Source organism: Saccopteryx bilineata, chromosome 4 (genome assembly GCF_036850765.1).
Source record: "Saccopteryx bilineata isolate mSacBil1 chromosome 4, mSacBil1_pri_phased_curated, whole genome shotgun sequence".
NCBI lineage: Eukaryota > Metazoa > Chordata > Mammalia > Chiroptera > Emballonuridae > Saccopteryx > Saccopteryx bilineata.
The window spans coordinates 198,506,794-198,523,449 of record NC_089493.1 but is presented as its reverse complement, the minus strand read 5'-3'; the positions used below and the strand labels follow the sequence as shown (position 1 = coordinate 198,523,449).

General features: G+C 62.8%; 1 protein-coding gene across 4 annotated transcripts in view; it reads right to left on the bottom strand.

Moving 5' to 3' along the window:
* Positions 1-7,515: 7,515 nt before the first annotated feature.
* The window catches only part of MAD1L1 (mitotic arrest deficient 1 like 1), a 334,114-nt gene continuing 324,973 nt past the window's right edge, over positions 7,516-16,656 (bottom strand). For 2 of the 4 annotated variants that reach the window (XM_066273526.1, XM_066273527.1), the window contains exons 18-19: positions 9,534-9,752; positions 7,516-7,972 (exon numbers count right to left, since the gene is read on the bottom strand). In XM_066273526.1, the coding sequence (XP_066129623.1) occupies positions 7,814-7,972; positions 9,534-9,752 (378 nt within the window). In that variant the 3' untranslated portion in view covers positions 7,516-7,813. The remainder of the gene's footprint in view (positions 7,973-9,533; positions 9,753-16,656) is intronic. The other 2 variants (XM_066273528.1, XM_066273530.1) reach the window with 1 other exon arrangement.

Here is a 16,656-nt window from a genome sequence, read left to right as displayed (position 1 = left end):
CTGCAGCCCTCTCCCTCGCCTGAGCCCACAGGACGAGACGCCACATCTCTGATGCCAGGACCTGGCTCCCACGCGTCCTCTGCTTGGTGGCCCCTCAGCCTCCTCCCTGCCTCCCTGTGGGGGCCCCCCTGCTTTCCAGCCCAGCCGCTCACACGCCCTGGGGGTTGGGGTCTTCCTGGATGCAGGGGCGTCACACGCGGGCCATCCCCGCAGGTGCCGGTCGGGACTCCCTCCCTCGCTGGTCACCTTCTCCCTGGGGGTGGCCCCGTCCTGCTGCCCCCCCCCCGCCCCCGTCACCCTCTGTGTCCAGTCAGTGTCTACAGGCACTCCTGCCACCAGGCCGACGTCCCCAGCTTCCGCTCTGGGCCTGCCGCCGCCCACGGGCAGCTCCGGTCAGCTCTGCAGCTCGTGTCCCACAGCGGGGGCCTCGGCCCCCACCTTCCGTCTCATCCCCTCGTCCTTGAATAGCGATGTCGCCTGTGACGAGCTGCACCCCCGAGGACCCAGCTTGTGACGCCCACAGCCAGGAGCCCCTGGCCAGGCGAGGGCGAGGGAGTGCTCCACGTGACGCCTGTGTCCCCTCAGCCCTTGGTGGCTTCGTCCATGAAGCTGCTCAGGGCCCCCAGCCAAGTGTCCCAGGGGTGGGGGGACCCTCGCTGTTTCTCTGTGAGAACCCATTAAGCCGGTTTCCTTAAATATTTAAACGCTTGTACCATGAATGAATCCCAAGTAAAGAAAATTATCCAATAACATTTCCCAGATATTTAGATATTGATTACAACCTTGAATCAAGTGCTTCCAAATGTTTAATTAAAACCGCAAGCTAAGTACATGAGATTTACTTTAAACGGTTTCACCTCTACCAGCAGGTGAAAGCCACACGCCGGGGACTTGAAGGTCTGTGTCCTCTGCTGTCCACACGCGGGGCCACCCCCCCCGTGGGGCTGTGTTTGCAGGGGAGCCTTTAGGAGGTGACCAGGTGAAGTGAGGTCACCGGGGGGAGGCCTTGGCCCCCAAAGAGAGGACAAAGGGACAGAAAGGCGCCCTCTCTCTGCCACTGGGCACACAGCCAGCCGGGAAGCCCTCCCCAGGAGGAACCAAACCCCAGGACACCTGCCCCTTGGGCGTCCGGCCTCCGGAGCTGCGGGTCAGTCTGTTCAAGCCACTCGGCTGGCCGGTGGTATTTTGTTAGGACGGCCGCAGCCAAGACACCCCAGTTGTCACAAGCTTCCAAGTGGGGAGTGCGGGGGCCGGAGAGACGCCAGGCGGGGAGCAGGACCGTGTGCCCGGGCCCGACGGTGGCGTGTCCTGTCTCTGCAGCAGACGGACGGACGGACGCTGCCACTGGTGACAAGTCAACTCCAGGGAGCGCACGGGGTTCTCCCGGGCCCGTCGCCTCTGCCGTCCTGAGTGGCCCCCCGGGGTTGCTGCAGTCTTCCAGAAACAACAGCCGGGGTTTGCCCTCCTGTCAGCTACCTGCAGGCCCTGGTTCCTCAGCCTCGGGTTGCCGGTGACACGCTGCACCCACTGCGCATCCGTGCGCCCTGCGCGTGGTCACGAGTCCCACGTGGGCACTTCACCCCTCCTTCCCGTGGGGGCTGCACGGATGGCCCTGCAGAGCACTTCCGGGGAACTGGGCGTCCATGCCCGGGACCCCCCCACCCACAGTCTCAGAGCTGGAACGGTGTGATTGCAGGCAGCCCGCGACTGACGGCTCCTCATCATCATCAGGGCCACGGATCAGTCCGGTCCCCAGGTGGCGACGGGGTCCCCAGGCCGGCCCCCTCGCTGGGCCTGTGGCTCCGCCCCCCCTTCCTGGCCCACATGGGGCTGTCCCCACACCTCCCTTGGTCACTGTGGGCTAAGTCCACGGGATGGTCTCCAGGCGACAGACTAATGAGCATGTTTCATTCTCTCCTTAGACTTGGCTACACTTCCCAAATATTTTACAATGAAGGCGTGAACGTTGCAAGAAAGAAACAACTTCTCCCTCATGTTTGTTTTCAAGCAAAAGTATCACCGCTGCTTCCAGCCGGGGTGAAGGCCCTGACACCCTCCCCGTGGGCTCTCAGGGACTTGTGAACGCCAGGAACGGGCGGGACCTGGTGTCCCTGGCCACCTGCCCTGGGCTGTATCTGCCCTCCTCTCCCACTTCAACTTGGCCTCCCTCTGGCTCAGAAGGGGTTAAGATGCTCCACCAATGCAAATTAGATGTAATTAATCCTTTTCATCAGTTGCAAATATACCTTCTGAACCCTATTAAAAACATGAATATGCAAATGCAGACCTTTTTAAAGTCTCATTTTCAAGGACTTGGCATTGGGGTTTGATTAGTGAATTCTGTTAACAGCCTGTAAACCTGGTGCAAAATTCAATTTCCATTTTAAGTTCAGGAAAAAAATAATAAAAGAGAAAACACACAGAGGTGGCTGCTAATTGAGCTAATTACCCGGTTATACTGGAGAGGAGGCCCGCAGAGCAAGCAGGAGGGCGCAGGGCCCCAGCTGCCTGACCACATGACCACCTGACCGCCTGACTCCGGCCAGCTCGCACAGAGGCCCCCAGCCCTGCATCCCCATGGCGGGTCCCGCTGTCCACCCATTTCCCAGATGTGGAAACTGAGGCTCGCAGGGTGGGAGGGGGAGAACACACCTGTGGGTGCCGCTGAGCCCCCACTGCACAAGCCCCTGGTAACCGGGCCATGCGGCCGCCTGGGCCCAGCTGTCAGGGAAGAGGGGCTTCCGGGGGAAGCGGACGGGACCCTCCAGGCCCACACGTGACCTCTGTCCATGGGAACATCACGTACCCCTTTCCGGCTCTGCCGCCATCTCCGCGGGCCGGGGGACAATTTGACGGTGCCTTTGAGCATGACAATAACTAAAACAAGACCCTGAATTTGGGAGTCCCCGTGCCCAAAACAGGGGGTGAGGCGAACGTCTTCTTAATTCACCATTATTCACCAGGTAACTCTCGGTTATGTGTGGGAGCAGAGCCCAGCGATATTGGGTAAATGAAACCTATAAAAAAATATTAAAATTTCTTCTTGTGTTTGGAAGCGTGGCTGCCGGACAGCCCTGGGGTGCAGGCTCCTGGGACGAGGGGGCCCCCGAGAGATGATACAGATGCCACCCTCTACGTGCATGTCATATATAAAACACTGTCTGCAGGGAGGGACTGCCAGGCAGGACAAGTGCCACGGGGGACAGAGGCCGCTCAGGAGGGGGTGGCCCTCAATTACTAGCAACCTCTGTGTGTTTTCTCTTTTATTTTATTTTATTTTCTGAACTTAAAATGGAAATTGAATTTTGCACCAGGTTTACAGGCTGTTAACAGAATTCACTCATCAAACCCCAATGCCACCCAGCCATCACCACACAGGACCCCAGCGGGCTGGGCGTCTTAAACAGCAGAGATGTTTCCTCACCACCCTGGAAACTGGAGGTCGGAGGTCCAGGTGAGGGCAGGGCTGGGTCCTCCCTCCTGAGGCCTCTCTCCGTGGCGTGAGGACGGCTGGCCGTCTCCTCTCGAGGTCGTCCTGTGCGTGTCTGCGTCCTAATCTCTTCTTCTCATAAAAGACACCAGTCCCCTCGGACCAACTCCCGCCAACAGGATCTCATTTTTAAATTAGTCACCCCTTTAAAGATCCTGCCTCCAAGTCCCGTGGCAATGCCGAGGTTCTCGGGGTTCGGACCTCAGCGTACGGATTTGGGGGAAGGACAGGACGGACGGAGGCCGGGACAGGTGAGAATTGTGGGGAAGGGTGCTCTTGCTGGGGCAACAGCACCGGATTTCTGGGTGCACAGCTCTCAGAAGTATTAACCAATCAGAAAAGAACAAAACCAAAGAAAATCTACCACTCTATCTTGCAAAGGTACCTTTGGAAAAGACGGCCCCGTGAGCAGGCGGAGCCAGGCCGCAAGGGAGAGGTTGACACACACACACCAGACGTTTATTTTGAATCCGGAACTCAGTTTTGTTGCTGGCTGTGTTTTCTCAGCCCTTGTGTGTTCTTTAAAGGGCCGACCGAAATGGATCAGAACCATGGAAGTTCTGAGAGACACTGTCGATTTCACTTTAAAATGAGAATCTGGTGTTTCTGTCGGTTACTGTTTTCAATAAAAACCTCCTAAGTGTTTTTTAAATAACAACAACAAAAACCCAGTGAAATACACCAGCAGACGCTGCTGTGGAGAATTTCCCAGAGGACTGTCATCTGGTGAGAATGCTGTGCGTGCGGCAGCCCCGTCCGGGGACTCTGAAACCCTCGGAACCGGGAACAAGGGTGGGGGGCAGAGGCTGCTTGTTTCTGTGGGTCCCTCTGTGAGGTGTGGACGCGTCCCCTCCCGAGGGAAGGGGCCAGGGGCCCGGGGCCGGGGGAGCTTTTCCCGATTACTCTACATTCCTGTTGGGGGAGGGTCTTTCTCCATTGGAAACAGCTGAAGAATGAAAACAACGTAAATGAGCAGAAAACACAGGACGTCTGCCCTGGGGCCCTCGCTCCTGCTAGCTGGCCCTCTTGCGCTGTGTGACCTGGGGCGAGGCCCTGCCCCTCTCTGGGCCTGAAGCAGGAATTTAAGTCATGGTTAGAGCCACCAGCCGTCACTGTGAGTGTATGCGTGTACATACACGTCACAGTCACGTGCACATACATGCACACGTGTCCACGGATTCTATACCCTGGACCTCTGAGCCACCTGTGAGGCCCCCTAGCCCCTCCAGCTCTGGTGTCTTGGGGGTGACGTTGGGTCTGCGGACCTGGGCCAGTCTGACCCGGGAGCTGAGTGGTGAGGGGCCGAGAATTCAGGCCAGGAGAGCCGGGGCGGGTCCAGGTCTGGCACAGAGGGGCACGCGTCCCAGGACAATCCCTGCCTTTTCTGGACCTCGGCGCCCTCCCCCGACAAGACCTGACCTGCAGGATCCTTATGGGACAGGGACACACTCATCCTCAGGGGACGAGGTCTGTTACGCCGGGAGTTTCCCTCAGGTGAGAGCTTCGTGGACTTGGCCCACCTGGGCTCACATCCCATGCAGATTTGGGTCGAGTGGGCCCGGATGGGGGGCCCGAGAACCTGCATTTCCCCCCAGCCCCTGGTCCAGGCTCCGTGACGTGAGGAGCTGGAGGAAGCCCTGGATCTATTCACTCTCAGAAGAACAGGAACGAGACGGTGCAGGAGACATGGTTCTGTCCCAGCCCAGACTCCAGGCCTGATGCCGCAGGGGGCGGGGCGGGGCGGGGCGTGCCGCCTGGCTGGGCGGGTCCGCAGGGAAGGGGGGCCCTGGAGGAGGCAGGCGGGGCCCAGCGCTCCCTGGTGCCCCCAGCAGCCCTGTCACACGTCAACTCCTGTCAGCTCCTGGCAATTACAGTTCACGGCAGCGGCACTAATCCCTCACAACCAGCCATTAGCAGCTTAAGAGCCACTTAGCATGGTGCCCACTAATGAGCTGGCTCGCGTGGGACCTGCTGGAACGGCTTTCTGCGGTCGGGCCTCTGGGAAGCAGGGACCACGACGGCCCGCTGGCCCGTCTGCACGCCGGGCCCCCGAGCTCCAGCAGTCCCCCTGGAGAATGTTCATGGGACCCGGGAAGGTCGTCGGGACGGTGGGGACGGAGGGTGACCTGGTGCCTCTTCTCAGCAAAGGACAGTTCCACCAGTCAGCCTCGCGGTGGCCCCGGGGTACGCACTCGGTGGGGGGTCACAGCCTGGGGGGCTTTCAGGGGGAGGGCCTCAGAGACTCAGCGTGGAGGAGGGTGGGGAGACCAAGGCAGGGCACCGTGGGAGGCTGGTCCTGGGGGCCGTTGTTGGCACCTACCCTCTCCTCCTACAGAAGGTGGGACGGGTGGAGGCGGTGGCCCAAGATCTAGGCGGGGAGCCCCACCTTGCGAGGTTACGTACAGGCTGAGGACAGCTCAGGAAGCATGTGGAGCCCTGTGGCTGTGGGACCCCGGGCACACGATGGGCAGTGTGGGGGGCGGTGGCCTGAGGCACCTTGGCCACGGGGGGGTGGTGTGTGTGCCCCCAGGGGGAGCTGGCCTGTGTGGCAGGGAGAGTGGCTCCCCTGCTCTGAGTCCCTCGCTCAGCCCGCCCCCCTGCTGCCTGGTTCCAGTTCACTGAGGACAGGCCTTGGGGTGCCCGCTGGCCTCGCACCCCCTTGTGGGCCCAGGGGTGATGGCTCGCTCTGCTGCCCACTGGGCAGGGTCAGGAGCTGTCCTGCCCACGTCACAGGACACCCCTGCCCTGGCCAGCTGGCTGGAGGGAGGGCCACGGGACGCAGCCCCTTTCACAGCTGGACTCCGGGCTCCGGGGGTGGAGAAGGGCTCCGTCCCCCGACCCCGAGCGCCCAACCAGCCCTGGGGCCCCTCTGCCCACAGAGGAGGTCTGGGGCTCATGAGCGGAGGTTGGGCAGGACCAAGTGTGGGGTGAGGTCTGTGGCCTCAAACCCCAGATGCCCCACCCGCCACTCCAGGGGCCCAGGTGGCGCCCGCGAGATAGTGGCTTCACTCCAGGCTGGCGCAGCCTGGCACCTGGAAGGGCTGCCCAGCGATGGTGGCAGGAGGCACCCTGGGGTGCTCTGGGGCCTGTGCCGTGACAGCTTGGCACCTGGAAGGGCTGCCCAGCGATGGTGGCAGGAAGCACCCTGGGGTGCTCTGGGGCCTGCGCCGTGACAGCCTGGCACCTGGAAGGGCTGCCCAGCGATGGTGGCAGGAAGCACCCTGGGGTGCTCTGGGGTGCTCTGGGGCCTGCGCCATGACAGCCAGCACCAGGCGCTCCCTCTGGCCACCCGTGGCTTAGCCGGCCTCCAGCGTGGGGCAGAGCAGTTTGGAAACGAGCCTTGTTGCTGTCCCACTGCTGACGGTGACGGTGGCGGTGACTGCAGTGACATGGCAGCCTCTGTCCTCTCTCGAGTGCAGCTCACCCAAAGTGTCCACAGGGCCAATGACCCTGGCTGGACAGGTCCCAGCTCTGATCAACCTGTGGTCCCAGAAGCCACCTCTCCACGCCCTCACCTTCTGCTCTGTGGGCAGGGGACGAACAGGGGCTCGGGGTTCCAGCAGGAGAGCCGGGGGCTGCAGCTGGCCGCCCGCACCCCTGCCTGAGGCTCGCGTTCTGGTCCAAGCGCCTGAGAAGGTGTGGGCGTCTCCTCCTTCGACTGGGCGGGGCGGGGCTCAGGGGTGGGGCGGGGCTTGGGGTGGGCGGGGCGGGCTCAGGGGCGGAGCGGGGCTCAGGGGGCGGGGCTCAAGGGTGGGCAGGGCTCAGGGGCGGGGCAGCTCGCCTCCCAGGCCCGCTCTTGGGGAGGATGCATGGGGTCCAGGAGGCAGGTGGCGGGCGTCTGAGACGTGCTGCAGACTCTGTGAGCAGAAAGCAGGGACACCTTCGTCCGCCGTGGCGGGGAGGCTGCCAGCACTTCCTCTCCCGTGCCGCCCCGCTGCCCCCACAGCTCTCCTGGGCTTGGGCCTGCATGGGGGCCCCCGGGCAGCCCGCCGGCCCAGGCATCAGATAAACACAGCAAGCAGACAGGTGGTCAGGAGGAAACTTTATTTCATAAGGACAGGGTCTTTGTCTGGTGGCCACAGGTACACCTGCTGGGCTCCCAAGTGGGGCATTAAGTGGCATGTGGGCCACCGTGGTGGGGGGACAGGACAGAGGGTGGAGCCCTTCCTTGCTGAGTGGCCTGAGCTCAGGGACCAGCGCCACCCTGGGCAGCTTCACCCACGCGGGGAGGCAAGCCCACTGGGCCTGTGCGGTCCTCTGGGAGGGGCTCAGGGCCCCCGTGTCTTCACGGCGCCCGCCCCCACCTCCAGAGCGAGGGCGCGGCTAGGCCAGGGTCTGGCGGCTGAAGAGCTCGAGGGTGAGGGCGCTGAGGAAGGCGGGGATGCTGTCCTGCTGCAGCAGGTGCAGGGCGATGAGCTCGGGCACCGTGCGCGAGAATTCCGTCTCCAGCAGCTGCATCCTGCTGCCCGAGGGCCCCGTGGCCTGCAGGTGGGGAGAGGGGGCGGAGGTTAGCGCTGCGGTGGCCGGGGGTGTGTGTGTGTGTGTGTGTGTGTGTGTGTCTCCCACTCCCTCCCCCACGGCCCAGGAGGCCCCAGCGAGTGGGAGCCACGGCCTGCTGCCCGAGGGCCCCGTGGCCTGCAGGTGGGGAGAGGGGGCAGAGGTTAGTGCTGTGGTGGCCGGGGGGGACTCCCACTCCCTCCCCCACGGCCCAGGAGGCCCAAGCGAGTGGGAGCCACGGCCTGCTGCCCCGACCTCCCTTGCGCTGTCAGGGCCCAGGCCAGACAGGGACCCGCCTGCCGGACCACAGAGCTCACAGAGGCCGCCCACATCCAGGTGCTGCCAGCAGGTGACCCGTTTCCCCAGCCTCCTGGGGGGAGCCGTCCCGGCTCAGTGGGTGCGGTCTCACCCACAGTTCTGAAATTTCGAGGCTGGGGCATGGGTGTGGCTTTAGCTCAGCAGGCCCTCCCGGTCACCCACCCACCCTCTCCACCCTCAGACCCAACCGGTGACAAGGATGCAGCCTCACAGTGTACGTGCCGGTGACCGGTGCCGCCCTGAGCACTGAGCACTCTCAGGGACGGACGGGTGCTCACCAGGTGCTCTGGGGCTGCAGGGCCCAGCACGGTCCCCTTTTAAGACGAAAGTTGCCCTGGCCAGTTGGCTCAGTGGTAGAGCGTCAGCCTGGCGTGCAGGAGTCCCGGGTTCGATTCCCGGCCAGGGCACACAGGAGAGGCGCCCATCTGCTTCTCCACCCCTCCCCCTCTCCTTCTTCTCTGTCTCTCTCTTCCCCTCCTGCAGCCAAGGCTCCATTGGAGCAAAGATGGCCCGGGCGCTGAGGATGGCTCTGTGGCCTCTGCCTCAGGCGCTACAGTGGCTCTGGTTGCAACAGAGCGACACCCCAGATGGGCAGAGCGTTGCTCCCTGGTGGGCGTGCCGGGTGGATCCCGGTCGGGCGCATGAGGGAGTCTGTCTCTGCCTCCCTGCTTCTCATTGAATTATAAAAAAAGAAAAACGAAGGCCAAGGTGCCTGCTGAACCTGATTCCCGTCACGGCAACCATGAAGGAGAAGGGCACCCGCGGCCCTTCCTGAGGCTGCACGTCCGTAGTGCACCTGCCACACGGCCCCGGAAACCCTGCAGAACGCTCCCTGTTGGGTGCGTGTCTGTAGAGGGCTCGCGTCCAGACACCTGCAGCTCTTACAGCTCGGACAAGACAACAGTCACAGGTGGGGAGAGGCTCTGGGTGGACAGGCCTCCCAGGGAGGCAAGAGACGGCCCAGAAGCACAGGGCAGGCTGCTCGACGCCCCTGGTGTTTGGGAGACGCCCGTCAAACCACGGCAGATGTCAGCTCTCACTGCGAGAGGCCCGAGACCAGAGACAGGAGGACCAGCACCAGCGGCGAGAGGCCCGAGACCAGAGACAGGAGGACCAGCACCAGCGGCGAGAGGCCCGAGACCAGAGACAGGAGGACCAGCACCAGCGGCGAGAGGCCCGAGACCAGAGACAGGAGGACCAGCACCAGCGGCGAGGGTGTGACGAGGACCTGACATGGAGGGACGGTGTGTCCACTGTGGTGTGTCCACTGTGGTATGTCCACTGTGGTGTGTCCACTGCGGTGGGTCCACTGCGGTGTCCACTGCGGTGGGTCCACTGCGGTGTGTCCACTGCGGTGTGTCCACTGCGGTGGGTCCACTGCGGTGTGTCCACTGTGGTGTGTCCACTGCGGTGGGTCCACTGTGGTGTGTCCACTGCGGTGTGTCCACTATAGTGGGTCCGTACCGGGTTAGCCATGTGACCCAGCAACCCCACTCGTGGTGCGCTCCCCGGAGGAAGGGGAACACCTGTGCCCACGGAGACCTGCCCAGGTCACCCCCGTCACACGTGAAAGCAGCTGTCCACAGGTGACAGGAGACAGAAAATGTGGTGTAGCCACCGGGGCCACGGCTCAGCCACGAGAAGGGGCGACGTCCTGACACAGGCCACACACAGGTGAGCGTGAAAACGTGCTCACGGACGCAGACGTCCATGTCGGCACGATGTCACCCGCACCGAGTGTCCAGACCAGGCACGTCCACAGAGAGAGAGGGCAGGGGAGCGGTGGCCGGGCGGGGCTGGGGACAGAGAGATGGGTGACTGCGTGGTGCGGGCTCCTCTGCGGGGTGGGGACGCGCCACAGCAGAGCAGGCCCCACAGCTCCGTGGGCTCCAGGGCTGAGGCGGGCACGTTGACGGTTGCACCGCAGGGGCCGTGACCTCCCTCTCAGCAGAGCTATTTATCAAAACAAGGGTCCCTCTGCCCAGCTGCCCAGAACGGCCTGGGCCGGCCCCCAGGTGTTGGTCCTCACTTGCGGGCAGGTGTCCTTAGTGCAGCCGCCTCCTGAGGGCCCGGAGGGAACTTGGGAGGGGCAGTGCCCCCCTCCGGGAGCTGCCCGCCCGCTGCCCCCCGCCCCTGCCCCTCTGTGGGCATCCTGGGAGAGGGGCCCCCCTGGGCCGCCTCCTCCCTCTGCGCTCAGCTTGGCTGCCTGTCAAGACGTTCAGCCTTGTCACAGTTCAGCACAAACCATTTCTAAACAAAGTACAAGAAACCATTCTGACCTTTTCCCAAGAAAATCCTTTCATTCTACCTTCTGTTCTCGACCTGAATTTCCCCTAAATGTCAGAAGGGCTGATTCTCCTCACTGTGCAGGGGGGGGGGGCACAGGCAGCAGGCACAGCGCCGACTGGGGGGGGGCTCCCACCCGGGCAGTTGCAGCAGCCCCCCCCACCGCCAGGCCCCGCCCGCCTGGACGTGCTCTGACTTAAAAGCAGCCGCCCCCTGGGCGCCCCCATCCCTGGGGACCCTGGGGTCCTAACCCGCATTGCGAGCCAGACTCCTCACCACAGCCGGCTCTGCAGCTGCCGCACAGGACAGACAAACAGACGGGCTCAGCCTGTGTGGAGCCCGCGGTGTGGCGGTCACAGCCTGTGCTGCTGAGGCCCTGTGGGGGAGGTGACCAGTGCCCGCCACCCCGCTTCCCTGGGGCCCGTGAGGGGTGGTGGCCGCGGCCGCCATGTCAGCAGAACGTGCCTGCGCGTAGCCGGCCGTCTGTCTCTGCTCGGCGCGCTGCCACACTCAAACACCACCCGGTCCCCAGGTACCTTGTAAATCACGCTAATCACAGCTGCTCACTTAAAACCAGAACGCAATTTTTTAAAAAGCAAATTGCCCAGGAAGGTGTGCTGGCTGTGGCTGGAGCCGTCCACGTGTCGGCCTCCGCTGTTCCGGCCTTCGCAAGTGACCGGGGGCTGTGCGGCCGGTGGGTGCCCTATGGGGACCGCTCGCTCAGCCCTAATGATGACACTCCGGCCTGGTGGCTGGCCGTCACCGCTCAGACCCTGGCCTGGCCTCCAGCAGACCACACTGGCCTCCAAGGCTCCAGCCGGCCTGCAAGGCCAAGGTCAGCTGCACGGCGCGTGTCCCAGGAGAGGTCACAAATGAGGAGGCCTGTGTGCAGGGACCCTGGGGGCGTCGTGGGCAGGGGAGGCCCGACTGCAGGGTCAGAGGCCGCCAGACCCCTCCTGGCCCTGCCGCTGTGGGTCACTCTCAACGGCATGTCAGGTGACCCTGCACGGAGCTCACGTGATTCCTGCCTCCAAAGGGGTCGCCTCCCCCCCCCTCTCGGGGTCTCGAAGGCAGGGCGGAGCTGGGTGGCACTTCTTCCTGTACCCGGGAGCTGCTCGGGGCCAGCACAGGCCCCCACGGGGCAGAGACAAGACTCCCCTCTCCTTCGTGGGGGCCCCCACCGCGGGCTGCCAGGACTCCTAGGCCAGAGGCGAGTGCGATGGGACCCCTGTGAGCAGAAGGTCGCCGAGGGCGCTGAAGAAAGACAGGGAGGGGGATGAAACCCCCCCGCAGACAGGGAGGGGTGCACGGATGAACCCCCCCCGCAGACAGGGAGGGGCGCACGGATGAACCCCCCCCACAGACAGGGAGGGGCGCACGAATGAACCCCCCCGCAGACAGGGAGGGGTGCACGGATGAAACCCCCCCAGACAGGGAGGGCGCACGGATGAACCCCCCCCGCAGACAGGGAGGGGCGCACGGATGAACCCCCCCGCAGACAGGGAGGGGTGCACGGATGAAACCCCCCCCCCGCAGACAGGAAGGGGCGCACGGATGAAACCCCCCCACATAGACAGGGAGGGGCGCACAGATGAAACTCCCCCCCGCAGACAGGGAGGGGCGCACGGATGAACCCCCCCCGTAGACAGGGAGGGGTGCACGGATGAAACCCCCACGGGTGTGGCCCTGGTCCTGATCCAGCAACGAGAACGCAGCGGGCGGGGCACGTGCTCCTGGGGCAGTGGAGGCCGCTGTGCGTGTGGGGGTGTTGCTAGTGGGGCCGAGTGAGGCCGGGGAGCCGGAGCCCCCGGGGGCCGCTCAGGAGGGAGGAGGGAGAACCCAGCAACACGGGGCAGGGAACCGAGCGGCTCACAGCGAGCGCCCGTGGACAGAGAGGACGCCCGGAGAGACACGGCCCCGCAGAGCGCTAGGGCGCGAGGCCGGACAGCGGAGCTCGCTGGGAAAAGAGGGGCCGCGTCACTGTGAGCTCCCCCTCGACACCCGGGGACAGGCGAGCAAAGAAAACCCCAGCGCAGAGGGCGGGGTAACTGGGACAGAATCAAAGGGACCAGGGCGAGAACCAATGACACGGCAGGCGGTACGCAGGCCGGCACCACAGACACGCCAACAGAGGCCGAGGGGGGTGACATCACCGACCGCAGACACCGAACAGGCGCTGGACCCACTAAAACACAATGAGAAAACACTGCAGAAGACCTGTCATGCTCACACACTCGACAACTCAGGAGAATCGGGCAATTCCTTGAAAACCACAAGGTACCAAAACACGGCCGAGGTGACGGACGCCTGAGCAGCCCCGTGACCGTCACCCACACCGAATGTGTAATGAAGAAGTGCCTCGGAAAGAACTCTCCGGTCCCAGACGGTTTCACGGCAGAATTCCATCAAACACTGAAACAGGAATACCAACTCTGCACAGACACGAGGAGACAGTGTCCCCAAAGTCGACAGTCAGCGAGCACACCAGCCGGTCACTCCAGTGACTCGGGCAGAAACCCTCCACACGCCAGCAGCTTCCTCGCAGCATGGGAGAACACGCAGGAACACCCGTGGGGTCTGACGCCACGTCTGAGCGCCCACCGAGGGGCCCTGCCCGCCGAACCCCAGTCCACAGAAGAAAGGCCAGGTGACCCTGTCGGCTGACACAGAGAAAGCTCCTGACAGAACTCCTTGTGCATCCTGACACAAGCCCTCAGCAAACTGCGGGGAGCGGACAGACACACGGACCAAAAGACAAGCCAAGAGACTCACAGAAATGCCCAACTCAACAGTAACCCAAGTCTGAAAGTTTAACAGAGGAGGGGGCGCCTCTCCCACAGAGGGTTTGGAGCAGCTGGACGTCCCTGGTTTAAAAAACTTTTATGACTTAACCTCATATATACAGAACGAATCTGTCTGTCTGTCTATCTACCTACCTTGTGAGGGGGAGGAAGAGATAGAGTGAGACACGCAGGAAGGGAGAGGAATGAGAAACATCAAGTCTTCGTTGTGACACCTTAGTTGTTCATTGATTGATTTCTCATATGTGCCTTGTCCAGGGGACAGCAGACCGAGTGACCCCTTGCTCAAGCCAGCGACCTTTGGGCTCAAGCCAAGGGCCTTGAGATCATGCTGATGACCCCATGCTCAAGTTGGTGACCCTGCATTCAAGCCAGCACCTTGGGTTTCAAACCTGGATCCTCAGTGTCCCAGGCTAACACTCTATCCACTGCCACCGCTGGTCAGGCTGACACAATATATATATATTTTTATTCAGTGAGAAGTGGGGAGGCAGACAGACTCCCACAAGTGTCTGACCGGGATCCACCTGGCACACCCACCAGGGGGTGATGCTCTGCCCATCTGGGGCCTTGCTCTGTTGCGACTAGAGCCATTCTAGCGCTTGAGGCAGAGGCCACAGAGCCATCCTCAGCGCCCGGGCCAACTTTGCTCCAGTGGAGCCTCGGCTGCGGGAGGGGAAGAGAGAGACAGAGAGGAAGGAGAGGGGGAGGGGTGGAGAAGCAGATGGGCGCTTCTCCTGTGTCTTGACTGGGAATTGAACCTGAGACATCCACACACCGGGCTGATGCTGTATGACTGAGCCAACCGGCCAGGGCTGAGACATACAAAATTTAACTAAAATGCATCATGGACTTAAATGGAAAACATAAAACTTAAAAAAAAAAACCAGAATAAACAGTTCAGTATCTAGGACCAGGCAAAGACTTTTCAGGACACAGCTGAGCCCAGCATGGCTGTCCCGGAGCCGTGGACGGTGGACGAGGCACGCCCCGGTCAGCGGAGGCCGGCAGTTGTTCACACGCCCCGCTCTCCCACCCACAGTGTAAGGCCCACAGGCCTGGTTCGTGGCGGCCCCCACACCCGCCCCAGGGCTGAGACGCTCACTTTGCCTGTGACTCTCTGACCACCGTCTGTGCCCGTGGGCCCATGAGAACCGGCCTGGCGCAGAGCTGGCTGTGGACGCTGGGGCCACAGAGAGCGGCTGCCCAGGGCCCTCAGGAAGCCCCGCCGGCTGTCCGCTCCCGCACTGGCCTTCCTGAGACGCTACCCCGTCCCGACGGGCAGCTGGCAGGTGCGAGGCCCAGAGCAGGCAGCTGACGGTGCTGTGTCTGGTGGCACCAATGTTTCCTGTTCAGATCTGTGGGCAACGGGCACCTAACGGGACTCCGCTCCAGGTGGCCCTGCTCTCCGCGAAGCCCCACTGCTCCTGGCTCAGCACCCCTCCCTCTGGCCGGGGAGCAGGGCTGCATGCGGGGAGGCGGGCAGAGCACACCTGCCTGCAGTCACCTCCCCACCTCCCCTGAGCCCACCACTGTCCTGGGGACAAAGCTGTGCTCACCCCCACAGCCGTCCAACGCCCGGGCTCCGAGTGACCCTGCCTGACACTGAAAGCGTGTGGCCCTGGGCACAGAACAAATCTCTGGGTCTCGCCTGCAAACCAGGCGTGGCTGAGAAGAGTGAGGGGAAGCACCAGGACCGAGGGAGAGCCCCGCGGTGACCAGCTCTCGCCCACGCTGCAGGGGCTGCCCACAGGCACCAGCCCGAGGCCCTCCCACACAGCCTCCTCCTCCTGGGACCAGCCGGCCCCCGTGGGCCGGGCTGTCTGCAGACACGCTCTCAGGACGAGCAGGGCATCTCGGTTCTGCTGTGAGAACAAAGTGCTCCCGTCTTCAAAGGGGACCCCGGTTCTCCACCGAGAGTCTGAGGTCACAGGCTGACGTCACCAGGAACTCGCCTTGAGCTTCCGAGCTGGAATAGCCTGTGCTGTGGCTGTACACACTCACACACACGTGTGCACACACACATGCACACACATGCGCACACACGCACGCACACACAGTCACATACACATGCACTCACAAACACATGCACGCTCATGCACACACTCACATACACATGCACTCACAAACACATGCATACACATGCACGCTCATGCACACACTCACACACATGTACACACATGCACTCACAAACACATGCACTCATGCACACACACAATCACATACACATGCATACACATGCACGCTCATGCACACACTCACACACATGTACACACATGCACTCACAAACACATGCACGCTCATGCACACACATGTACATGCACACACACGCACTCACGAACACATGCACGCTCATGCACACACACACGTACACGCACACACATGCACTCACAAACGCATGCTCATGCACACACACATGCACACACACATGCACTCACAAACACATGCATGCTCATGCACACACTCACACACATGCACACACATGCACTCACAAACATGCACGCTCATGCACACACACGCACACACACTCGCACACACATGCACACTCATGCACACACACACTCTCACACACATGTACACGCACACACACGCACACACAAAGGGAACGTGGACCCCTGGGGAGCATGTCCTCGCGGCCGCGGTGCAGCTCGGAGCTGCGTGCAGTCTGACTGCACACACATCATCTAAGTTCTGTCTCCAGGAGAAGAACAGCTGAGAACAGGGGAGCGAGCACAACGCTGTCCCTGCTTCCGACAGGGCAGACCCCTGGGCCCCGCACTGGCCGGGGACATGCCTGGCTGCGTGAGGACGCCCTGTGCCCACCTGTTGGCCTTCCTCCCAGAGCCGCCCGCCCCGTGGGAGAGCGCCTCTGTGGGCTCCCCTGTCCACCTGCCCCGGCCTGGTGCGGCAGCCGGAGGTGCTGCACACGCTGGTGTGAGTCACGCTGCCCGGCCGCCTGCCTCCTGCTCTCAGGTGGCCGTGAGGACGTGCTGTCCAGCCCGCCTGGCTGCCCTCTCCCTCACCTCAGCTCTAGCTGCTCTGACTGCCTCAGGACCCTGTCCCGGCACCACATGGGCCACCCTGGTCCTCTACTGAGCCCGCCCGCCTGTTCTGGCCACCGTCAAAGCTGGTGTCCCTCCGTGCTGGTGAAGCCTCCTCATCTTAGAGGCCAGGCGGGGAGCTCCCCCAAAAGCCCAGACCGACACCGCTCTCTAGAGGCGTCCCCAGGACACCCCGCACGCTCTGTCCAGGACTCGTGACCCT